The sequence below is a fragment of the Micromys minutus genome (genome assembly GCF_963924665.1).
Source record: "Micromys minutus genome assembly, chromosome: 19".
NCBI lineage: Eukaryota > Metazoa > Chordata > Mammalia > Rodentia > Muridae > Micromys > Micromys minutus.
This window is the reverse complement of record NC_137954.1, coordinates 28,517,013-28,528,661: the sequence shown is the minus strand read 5'-3', so window position 1 is coordinate 28,528,661 and position 11,649 is coordinate 28,517,013. Positions and strand designations below refer to the sequence as shown.

The window sequence follows — 11,649 nt, the reverse complement described above, 5'->3', positions numbered from 1 at the left end:
GACAGGAAAAGCAACTAAGACACTGGTGAATTCTATATTATAACTATTATAACAGTGCCATGTACATATTTTTTTAATCTCAAATTTAAAAGTTTTTATTTTAAGAATCAGTTTAGTAGGCACTGTGTGTTCTACAGAGGGGCCTGAGTGGGTGCATTCCAGCCCTCATCAGCTAACAGTGGACAGGCGTGGACAGCTTTCCCATCTCAGTCCTAAGAATCGGTCCGCGGCACACTTACCTGAAATGGCGGCTTCAGAAAGCACTTTAAGGACCTCGTTTTCCATCTCACGGCTGTCACACAGCTCTTCCCAAGTCCCTTTAAGCCCTTTCGTTCTAGCTAGAGCCGTAAGTTCCTTTTGATTTGGCACAACAAATCCAATTACGTAAGAATGGTAACTGAAAACACAAAGGATAACTTAGTCAAGGACCTAAGTAACATGTCCTGTGCTTACTAATGCGGCTCATCGCCTTAGCACTCACAGACAGCTCTTCATTACTGGGAAACCCACAACCACCTCATGCATCGCCTCTGACCACTTAACCATGGTAGAGTTCACTGCAAGCAAACCTCAACCTGAGAAGTTCTAAGTGTCTAGCCACTATAAGTAGTAATATACACCTTTAAAGAAATTTTACATTTTTTAGTCATCTTTGAAGTGATTAATAATTTCACAGAAACAAGGTAAGAAAAGTAAAAGTAACAAGTTAAAATCATGTGATGAGCCAGGTTAATCCCAGCACTGAGAAGGTATCGGCAAGTGGATCTCCCAAGTTCAAGGGTTGCCTGTGACAAGGCTCATTCTTCCTGCTATCAGAAGAGTTCGTATCAAAGGAACTTAGTATGCACTTAGTAAGACAGGTACTATACAAAAAGCATGATTGCCGGGCAGAGCGCTGTGACCCCACAACTGAGAAGCTAAGGCAGAAGGATTGCCGTGAGTTCAGGGCCAGCCTGACCCTGAGGAAATGACACCATCATGACAAGAAAGGGATACTTGGAGTTATTCTTAAATAAATAAAACCCATCCCTGGAGCAATGCTGAAAACAAATGGATTTTGAAGCACAGAGTCACTGATGAGGGTGCTCAAGTCTACGCATATTTTAGAAATCCCACCATTGTGGAAGGGATATAGTGGCTGCATGCCTTTAATTCCAGCAGCATTTGGGAAGTAGAGGCAGGTAGTTCAAGGGTGGCTCAGTCCAGAGTGAGTTCTAGGACAGCCAGGGCTATACAGCAAGACCTTCTCACAAAACAATAAAATCCAGCCTCCAAAATCTGAAACCTTTCTGGTTCTAATTATTTCAGAAGACAACTATTCCACCAAAAGCTCTACCACCTGGGGTGCACCCCAAAATCTACTTCTAAGTTGATTTTCCTACACCTATGTTTATGTCGGCTGCTCCACAGGTTATGAGGCTTATGCACGGACATGTGACTTGATTGCTGCTCATATGATTAAGTCACTGCACTTACTACTACAGAAATGTAGTCAGGTCTAACCTCGGATTCCATCAATTCCCATACAGTTCTGGGCTCCTAAATTTACACTTCCATTTCCCACTGCCTATGTTATCATGGGCTGTGAGGCTGTGGTAAGCCAGGGCCAGCAGGAAGCAGGCTCCAGCTGCAGGTCAGAGGGACATGAAGAGAGGACGGTAGGAAGATGCTACTTATTCCCCTGTGCAGGGGCACTGAGGCAGGAGAACTTATTTTCCTCAGCCCTTCACTCAGGACACTTGCAGAGAAATGTAAAGCAACACAAACACTAGAAGACAAGAGGAGAGCATCATAGGAAGTACCGGCTTACTAGCTGTAAAGAGGAAATGGTAGCCCAATAAATCAGAGAAGAGACCCAAAAACAATTTCACAGTGGCCCACATGGGCTACACTACTCATGGCACACCCACCAACTTCTCTACCCTGAGCACAGACTCCCCAGCTTACCTGTTTGCATACGCACAAATGTTATCTATCAGTGGGAGGTTCTTCAGAGCTGCCTCTACTTTCCCAAGAGACACATACTCTCCTGCCTGCAGTTTCACAAGGTCCTTTTTACGATCTTTATAGAACAAAGGCAGAAACATTGAGAATAGTCATTAACACCTTAAGAACATAGAAATACTCTCACCAAGTTATCTAAAACTTTTCTCAACTAAGCCTTAATGGTTGCCCTAAAGTTGAGATTACACAATAAAGTCAGACCCTAATCCTCTACAATTGTGGGAAGAATTTTACTCAAGGGACATCATCCTTATGACTTCAATATATTCTGCTGAGCTGATATGCTCCTGGCGCTCACTGGTACACAGAGGGAAAGCAGCTTTGCAATGCAATGGGCAAGGTCACACCAGCTGGGGCAGAGAGTAACACAGAAACAGCATTCACACAACACAGCCAACTTGTGGATTGCGAAGGAATTCTTCTAAGTGGGGACTGAAGTAAGTTTTACTGACAAGATTAATAAGTCTCCAGGTGGAACAGCACTGGCAAGAGCCTCGTCAACTCAAACACTTAAATATAAACAGGAAGGAAATGATTCAAGAGGCAGGAGGTGAATGGCAGCTGGGTGACAGAGGCGCCCTGAACACATCTTGTAGAAGCCATGAAAGGTTTCTTAGAACAGTGAGGTCTCCTCACACGATGGAAGTGAAAAGGTTTGGAGAGGTGTGTAGCAGCAGAGAGGAATTCCTCATGCTAGGGTGGCAGAAGGCATAGGCCTGACCTACACATGTGGAGAAACAGGCAGAAGCTTTGGAGGCCCATCTCCTCTATTAGTGATACAGAGTATGGAGCTGAGGAAGGGGAGCTTCTCTTCTCCTTCTGGCCTTCAGGGTATCAAGACCAGGTGACCAAGTGCTGTCAACAATTCTCAATGAAACTTTCCAACCTAATGAGAAGCACCTCAAGACTCGGGTATTATAATGGTAGGAGGTTGACTTAGGAAATAACTCAAAAGCTCTAGGACAGCAGTTCTCCACCTGTGGGGCAGGATCCTTTACCGGTCAAATGACCCTTTCACAGGGGTGACCCAAGACCATCAGAAAGCATAGATGTTTGCATTACAATTCATAATTGTAACAGAATTATAGTTAAGAAGAAGCAACAAAGATAATTTATGGTTGGGGGTCACCACCACATGAGGAACTGTATTAAAGGGCCATAGCATTAGAAAGGTTGAGAGCCAGAGTACACTAGAATCCCTGAAACTCACCAGATGCACTCGACTCCTCTCTCAAGCTTGCACATGCAGTAAAGACTACTAAGAGACACTGTCAGATAAGCCAAGCTGCCCAGAAGAGACACAGACCAACTGGGTTGCCAAGAAGAGATGGCTTCAACTTGTCAAGCTGTGGGGAACTGTTGCTGCTGTGCCTATCTTTCGTCATTCCTGCTTTGGTAAGCACTGCCTCACTGTACTCCAGAAGGAACTCCAGTGAAACTCAGTAGTTCACCAAGCTGGACTCTGGCGACAACAGCATTTTAGCCTGCCATCTGTTTCCTGTGTGAGGGAAGATGTTTGCTTGGGTCTCTCCAAGATAGATATGGCAGGTGGATGAACTTCAGGAAAAGGCATGAAAGGTGTTTTACCCTGCAGAGGTCACAGTACTTGACTTGCCAGGCTTTCCCTGGTATCCCTGGGCAAAGCCAGGACTACAAACTTCAGACCAGAAAGCACTGCACAATAGCCTTATAGATGTCAGGCAACTAACAAAAGCAAGCATTCCCTACACAACCGTAGACAATTACTAAAGTTAATTAACAATGATTACAAATCTGTAGCTGAACAGCTTTTGCAACCTTATTCACAACATGCCAAACTTTAAAAACACTTAAGTCCTCTTTAAAATGTTATACTTCAGGGATGATATAAAAGTCCTCCTCAACAGTACAGAGATAAGCTCTTTCACTATTAAAACAGTCTATGTAAACACAGGCACCATGTTATAAAGTCATCTGGGAAAACACTCACTTTCAAGAAAGAATCCAGAGGCTGAAGAGATGACTCAGCTTTTAAGACCACGTAGTACTCTGGCAGAGGACCTGCCACATGGTAGCTCTCAACCAGCTCCAGAGGATATGGCACCCCCTTCTAACCTCCATGAACATCGTGCACACATGCAGTGCACACACATACATGTAGGCAAAACAATCATACACATGATCTTTTTAAAAAAGGACTCAATGCTCACCAATGATCTTCAGACAGCCGTCAGGGTCAAACTCTCCAATATCTCCAGTACAGAGCCATCGCTGACCGTTTTCATCTTCAAAGAAATCGGTCTTTGTTTTTGCTTCATTTTTGTAGTACCCCATTGTCACATTTTGGCCACCAATAAGAATTTCACCTCTGGGATGTGGTTTGTCAGTATTAAAATAGCCACCTAATAAACACAAAATAAAGCATATAGGTATTATATAAATATTCAAAACTATTAGTTTCTAAGTATAGATATCTTATTTTAATCAATCAGAATCGCCAATGGAGAGCTGGAGAAATGGCTCAGTGATTAAGAGCACTGACTGCTCTTCCAGAGGTCCAGAGTTCAATTCCCAGCAACCATATCGTGGCTCGCCACCATCTATAATAGAATCTGATGCCCTCTTCTGGTATGTCTGAAGACAGCTACATTGTACTCATGTAAATAAAATAAATAAATCTTAAAAAAAAAAAAAAAGAATCTCCAATGGAAACAAACAACACATCTGTGGCTAAACAGTATCAATAATCTAGAGACAAAAATCTCAGTTGTTAAACAATGAACATCCAAGCTTTTAAGTTGCTATTCCAGTCTAAACCCCAGCATCTTCCACCTATTGTGTAAAATAATTATACAGTTTGTACTCAGTCTATTTATCATGCTAGCAAAATTATTAATGATTAAAGTACTGTCACATATTAAACAATACAACAAACTCCTTCATAAAATCACACCATTATATATTTAGAAGTTTGTTCTTTCAGATAATTTCAGATTAACTCTGGGCTTAAATTTATTAAATATATTTCTAACTTCTGTTAACAACAGTTGAGGAATTTTACCAAAGACTTAGAACCTTTAGAAAGTTATGTCCCAATAGATCACATATAACCTATATGCTTTAATATGACACAAACATTTTACAATAATTTTTATTTCAAAAAGAATAATTTTTAATAGAATTGTTGTGAAAATGTTTCCTGGGGGGGGGGGGGACAAAAATACACATGAAGCAAATGTGATTTCTTTTTCTTCTGAAAAATAAAGTTATGACTACATTATCACATTTATTCTCCCTCTTCCCCCTCCCCCACCCCCGTGTGTGTGTGTGTGTGTGTGTGTGTGTCTGTGTGTCTGTGTGTGTGTGTGTGTGTGTGTCTGTGTGTCTGTGTGTGTGTGAGCATATTCATGTGCATATAAACTACAGCATATGTGTAAAGGTCGGTTCTATTTGACACCCATGTAGGTGCTCGGATTGAACTCGGGTCTTGAGGTTCACAGACAAGTGCTTTATCCGATGAGCTATCTTACCATCCCTCCTAACTTAATGACACACGTTTTCGCTATCACTTTTACTTGAGTTTATGTAAGAAAATGATAGGCAAGAGACTGGAGAGACGCTCAGTCAGTAAAGAGCTTGCTGTGCAAGGAAACACGAGTTTAACTGGCAAAAACCATGGCACACACACACTAAAAACAATCCTGTTCTTTAGAATCACTCACTTCTGAAGCACACAAGCTAAGTACGCCTGTTCAGCTCTAATACGACACAGGTAATATAATGAACACAGTGAACACTTAGAATTTTCCATTCTAAAACATGGAACCAAAGAAACTAGAACACATTTCCCACGTCAGTCTAAAAATAAATAGGCTGTTACCTTCCTCCCAGTTCTTTAATTTGATTTCACAGCAAACTAATGGTGCTCCCACTCTGCCGGTATTGTAGTCCCACACTAAGAAGCAAAGGAAGAAAACATTTAAAGGCTATAGTTAACCAACTGTTTCCTTTTCCCCGATGATTTTAAATGACTATTACTAAACCTTAGAGCGCACCCCCATCCGCAAGAAACAAAAGTGAGCCATGGGCTGAGGGCTCTGCTTGGCCCAGGTACACTGCTCGGTCGGAAAACTTCCAACAGCCTAAATTACGACAGAAACTCACTGTACTAGTACTTGCTATATTTTACAAGGCATAGTTTGGAGTTTATTAAAGATACCTTAAAACATTTTAAGCAAAAGGGCTAAGAGAAAGAGAGCCGCCACCCCTCCCCAGGAAGACACACTCTGGTAGATGGGCATGGCCTTCTCTTAGTCTTTTCTAAAGGGCACTGGGGACAAAGTTCCAAGGAGTGTGGCGTCCACATTAGTTCCTCAGAGTCCCTGAGAAATCAGGCATGCCTACTCCAATGCCCCAGAGTCTCTGTCCATGTGTCCTCACATTACTACTGGTCCATACATGTGAGTGACTGCACCTACCTTCTGTAATCGTTCCAGCCCCAGTAGATTCTGTGAGTCCGTACCCTTGACCAACGGGGCAGCAGAAACAAATATTCATGAACCGCTGTGTCGTTGCAGAAAGTGGAGCACCACCACACAGTAAAAGGCGAATGTTTCCACCCAGCAGCCTTCGGACATTCCGGAAAACAAAGCTAAAAGTAGCAACAGAAAAATTAAGACTTTTAAGGCAGTGTGGTAGTTTGAATGCATGGGCCCCACAGGTTCACACACGTGAATGTCTGGTTCCTGGTGGTTGGAAGGATATCCCTGCCATCCTTGCCGTCTCTGCCACTGCTCATCAATTCTCACTGCCCCTGCCCTCCCGCGGCCACTGGCAGAGGGTGAGACCTGGGACCCCAGCCACTTGTGCTGCATGGGCTTCCGTTCTAAGAGCTGTAATTCTTTGGCCATTTCTGGCCAAACCAAAGACCCACAGAACCCCTGGTTCTACAAAGGATGACAGTTTATAGTAACAGAAATCCCTGTTTATGACCAGAGAATTCATTATCATAAAGCATATTTATGACATACCACATCTTCACATAAATTTGTAAAAAGCTAACTAATTTTCTGCTTTTATTTATTCATTAGAACTTTGTGCATATTTATGTACAGCAATCTCTTTAACAACTAATATAAGTTTTAAAGTGCTTATTATAGTTTTATAAATATGATAAATTATATGAGAGAAATTTTAAAGAGAAAACAAATATCTATTGCTTGTAAGTCAAAAGCAAGGAGTAAGGCTGGAAATGTAGCTTAAGAACAGCCTAGGTTTAATTTAATGCCCAGACCATGGAAATTAAAAACTGTTAAAGCATTTTGAAAGGGATTAAGACTCAACGGCAACCATTTTAGAAGCTATATTGAGGCTGATGTAGTGGTGTGTGCCCCCCTTCAATCTTACGTTTTACCAACTACGCTATCCAGACTCTTAATCTTAGCAGTCAGAGGCAGAGGCAGGTGAACCTCTTGAGTTCTAGCCAGGAAAACTGTCTAGAGAGAGAAGTGTGGTGTGTGTGTGTGTGTGTGTGTGTGTGTGTGTGTGTGAGAGAGAGAGAGAGAGAGAGAGAGAGAGAGAGAAGTGTGTGTGTGTGTGTGTGTGTGTGTGTGTGTGTGTGTGTGAGAGAGAGAGAGAGAGAGAGAGAGAGAGAGAGAGAGAGAGAGAGAGAGAGAGAGAGACTGTGGGGGAGCGCACACACAGTGAACCAGCTCTCCAGCCTGGAACTCTGGATCCGCCTCCCTTACTTCCCAACTGCAAGGATTACAGGCCTGTGCTACCACAGCCATCTTAAAGTAAATGTACTGCTTATAGTTCCCTGGGCCGATGTGAACTATGCTGTTGACACAGAGAACTGGCTTCACTCACCGGTCACACAGTGGAGTACTACATCCTTTTGAAATCTGTTCCATCTTATAGTTATATGCCAAAATAAACAAGTTTCGCTGAAAAGCACTCATTTCATTCACTTTATTCATGACATTTTTGTAGATCCGATCCATGATTTCCTAGATGCATAAATGAGTTCATTAACTAGATGAGCAATCTTCACATTTAAATCATACCCATATAATGAATACTTCTAATTATTGAATGTGTGATGAAGGACAATGTATGCATGCCTGTGCCATGGTGCACATGTGGAGGTTGGAGGACAATTATATGGATTTGTCTCTCCTTCCACCTTTACATAGGTTCTAGGACTCGAACTCAGGTCCTCAGACTTGCATACCAAGCACTTTACCCATTCAGCTACCTCACTGCCCAGATATGAAATCATTTTAAAGATATATTTTACCAGAACTAAAAATCTTCAGTAAAATAGCGATTTGTTCTAAAGTGGTATTGCCACCCCATCACCCGTGGCCAACAGCGCTGCGTTAATGGGCAATCTCACCGGAACAGCAGCCATCAGCGTTGGCTTCAGCACCGATGTGTCTCCTTTGCTTCCTTTCTTTATTTTTGAAGACTACAGAACAGAAAAAAAATAATCTACATAAAGATCTTTAATGTAAACACATAATGGCCTTCTTAGCTCAAAAGCATATGATATATTTACTCTTTTAGTGTATTTATATTCTAGACATACAAGGCAAATGTTTATTTAAAAGTAATGGAAAATACAATGTAAACTGATAAAACATGTTTAAAAAGCATTTCATATTTCGAGTCACAGATGCGTGATTTACCTGATCCGCTAATGTCTGTGGTGAAGAGTAGCCGATTCGGCATCCATGAGAAAGGCACACAAGCTCAGCGCTTAATTCTAGAACATGTGCCAGGGGCAGATATCCAATATATACATCTTCCTCTCTAAAAGAAAGGCAGATAAAGGCAAAGGTTAAGGAACTTTCTAGTATCTTTGGAAAGTTAGTTATGTCAGATGTTTTGCCAGGTGAGGCGCACAGGTGGAAGTATGTCTTGCTTAAAGCAAACACGTGAAAGAATGTTGTCCAGAAGAGACACAGGTGAAAGGATATTTGACATGACAAACATGTGGAAGGACCTGTGATGAAGTTGTATTAATATGACCCCACATAAGACAGTGGGGACGAGCACTGAGCTTTGGTTTGGTTTGCTCCATCTCGCTATTCTTCCTAACGACATATCTTACATAGCATTGTTGAGCTCAAGCTGTAGTAAATCCACCTTTGAGAGAAACTCAAGAACTGCACGTGAGGTCCCTGAGGCAACTTGCTGCTTCCACGGCCTCTCCTTAGGCGGGCTGGCAAACCTTGCAGTTCTTCAGGACTGAATTACAGCTGCTGAGGGGACTGGACTGTAGCTGTCAGTGTGTGTGCTGACGGCCTGCCTGGAGAACTGGTCTGCAGCTGCTGAGTCAGATTTCGTGTTTGCTATGGGACTGAACTGCTGAGAAAGAAGATGGAGCTCACGCCGAAAGAACTCTTGCTGAGCAGGTCCACTTCCCACATCCTAATAACTTTTCTCTTCTGCTACCTCTGCTGTGTGGTGGCTAGAGGAGAGGTGAACCCTTATTTAAAATAGGTTGCAAAACAATGTATGCCTACAAAAAGGTCGCAGGAGCTCTCTGCCAAGTGACTATAGCAAGCTTACAGACACATTGAGCACAGCTAAGCACCCGAGTCCCTGCTTACAGGGTAGTGATTAGTCAGATGGAAAAAACAACTACAGCTCAACCCCAAAACAGGAGGCTGGCACTTTCAGAATGTGTTCTGTTGCAGAAGCAAAGTGCTAAGGCACAGAAAAGAGGATAATCTTTAGGGTTAGTTGGTATCTGATGTCTCTCACAGAACACACATGCCTGCTTTGGAACTTGGAGCTAGTAATAAATCAAAAAGTATATCTAAATATACAGAAAAATGTGTGTTATACAGTCATGTATTTTTCAAGAAATGGCCCTGCATCTAAGACACAAAGACAAACTAAGGAGAGTTCCAGGGAAAAGTGCAGCTCACGTATCCCAGGTCAATTCCCAAACTCAGCTCCACAGCCAAGGGCATGTGTCTAGATGAATATCTAACATCTCTGCATACGGGCAAGAAAAGTAGTGAGGCAGTAGCAGTACACCAACTCAGTCACCGTGGTACTGATGTGATCTCTGAAGCAATGTCTCAATTCCTCTAACCCCACTGCTTTCCTGTCTTAATGCCTACTCCATTACATTCTCCCGATTCCACAAGAGTCCAACCTCAACACCAAATCAGTTGACAGTGGTTACCTCATCTGTCCACCACATAACTATATATGTCAAGAAGTGATACTGACTAAAATAATCTGAATTTAAGGGATTCAAAACTGCAAAGTCAGCTAAATTTTTCATATTTCAAATACTAAATAAACTATTATTTTAAGTCCCATGAATGTGACTATTTTGGGACTCTGGAGAGCTGGCTCAGCAATGAACAATGCAGTTAAACAAACTACCCTAATTCGGTTCTCAGCACTCTGCCAGGCACTCACAGCTCTCTGTAACTTCAAGGACATCTGATACTCCAGCCTCCACAGGTTCATGGTACTGGCACTCACATACAGACACACAAGTGTGGATAAGCGCACACACACACACACACACACACACACACACACACACACATGAATTTTAAAATATTGAATTTTAAAATTAATGTTCTAAATTTCTACTTTCATAGAAACCTGGGGAATACCTTAACCATCTAAAATGGCACAAATGTTGAACTCTTAACAGCTACAGATATGCAGTCACTCTGAGTTTCACCATGACATACCCCAGTCTTGGAATCCTTCTCGCCATCCCCGTAATAGAAGCAATGATGTTGCTGTGTGAGATCATGACTCCCTTTGGGAGTCCTGTGGACCCACTTGTGTACATGATTACTGCAATATCTGAGGGCAGTGGTTTGCTGTGAGCTTTCTTTTCTATAGTAAAGAAAAAAAATAAGAAACTCAGCTCTATCAGCAATTTTCTTCTAACATTCAAACAACTGTCAACACTGTTTGGGGCAAACAGGTTAAGTTCATATTAAAGCCACAGAGAAAATAAAGACAACCAATGCTGCTTAGATGCGGCATTCTGGCAAAGGGGCTCTGTAGAGTAATTCAGTTCTTTAGCAAAGACCTAAAATAAAGTGAGCAAAGTAACCACAAAAGTCCTGGGAAGCCAGTAGTAGTTGAAGTAGAAGTAAAACCAGTGGACATGGCAGCAGATGTCTGCAAATCCAGCACTCAGGAAGCTAAAATAAGATCTTAAGGTCAGAGCCAGCCTGGGCTGCATGGTAAGCTCTGGGCCAATTTACACAGATCATATTCCATTTCTTAGATTAGATTAGATTAGATGGATGGATGGATGGATGGATGGATGGATATAAGGCACTGAGGAGGGCTGCATCTCACACCCTGGGGTCAGAAAAAAGGCCCTTTTCAGTCTCCATCATCTGTGACAGAAATGACTTTGGAGCTATACAAATTTGGTGCTTGGCAGCTACATAATTTTAAAATGGAATAAAAAGATTGAGGTGCAAAAGCTTCTCTGGATAAAGGGTTTAAAGTCACTGATGACTCACTCCCGTGCCCCTGCGTCAGGAGAAGACTTGGTTACACTCAGCACTCGGGGTTGCTTAGACCCACTACAGAAAAGACACAGGAGACAAACAGATGAGGCCAACGCCATCCTCCTGCCTACATTCAACCCAAAACTAATGCACAGGT

At 42.3% G+C, this 11,649-nt stretch overlaps 1 protein-coding gene across 1 annotated transcript in view; it reads right to left on the bottom strand.

Moving 5' to 3' along the window:
- Positions 1-11,649, bottom strand: part of ACSL3 (acyl-CoA synthetase long chain family member 3) — a 45,144-nt gene that overhangs the window by 1,168 nt on the left and 32,327 nt on the right. Inside the window, exons 6-14 of the mRNA XM_080932931.1 lie at positions 10,710-10,860; positions 8,673-8,796; positions 8,381-8,452; positions 7,852-7,991; positions 6,462-6,634; positions 5,864-5,938; positions 4,194-4,385; positions 1,948-2,062; positions 240-397 (exon numbers count right to left, since the gene is read on the bottom strand). Coding sequence (XP_080789057.1) covers positions 240-397; positions 1,948-2,062; positions 4,194-4,385; positions 5,864-5,938; positions 6,462-6,634; positions 7,852-7,991; positions 8,381-8,452; positions 8,673-8,796; positions 10,710-10,860 — 1,200 coding nt within the window. The remainder of the gene's footprint in view (positions 1-239; positions 398-1,947; positions 2,063-4,193; positions 4,386-5,863; positions 5,939-6,461; positions 6,635-7,851; positions 7,992-8,380; positions 8,453-8,672; positions 8,797-10,709; positions 10,861-11,649) is intronic.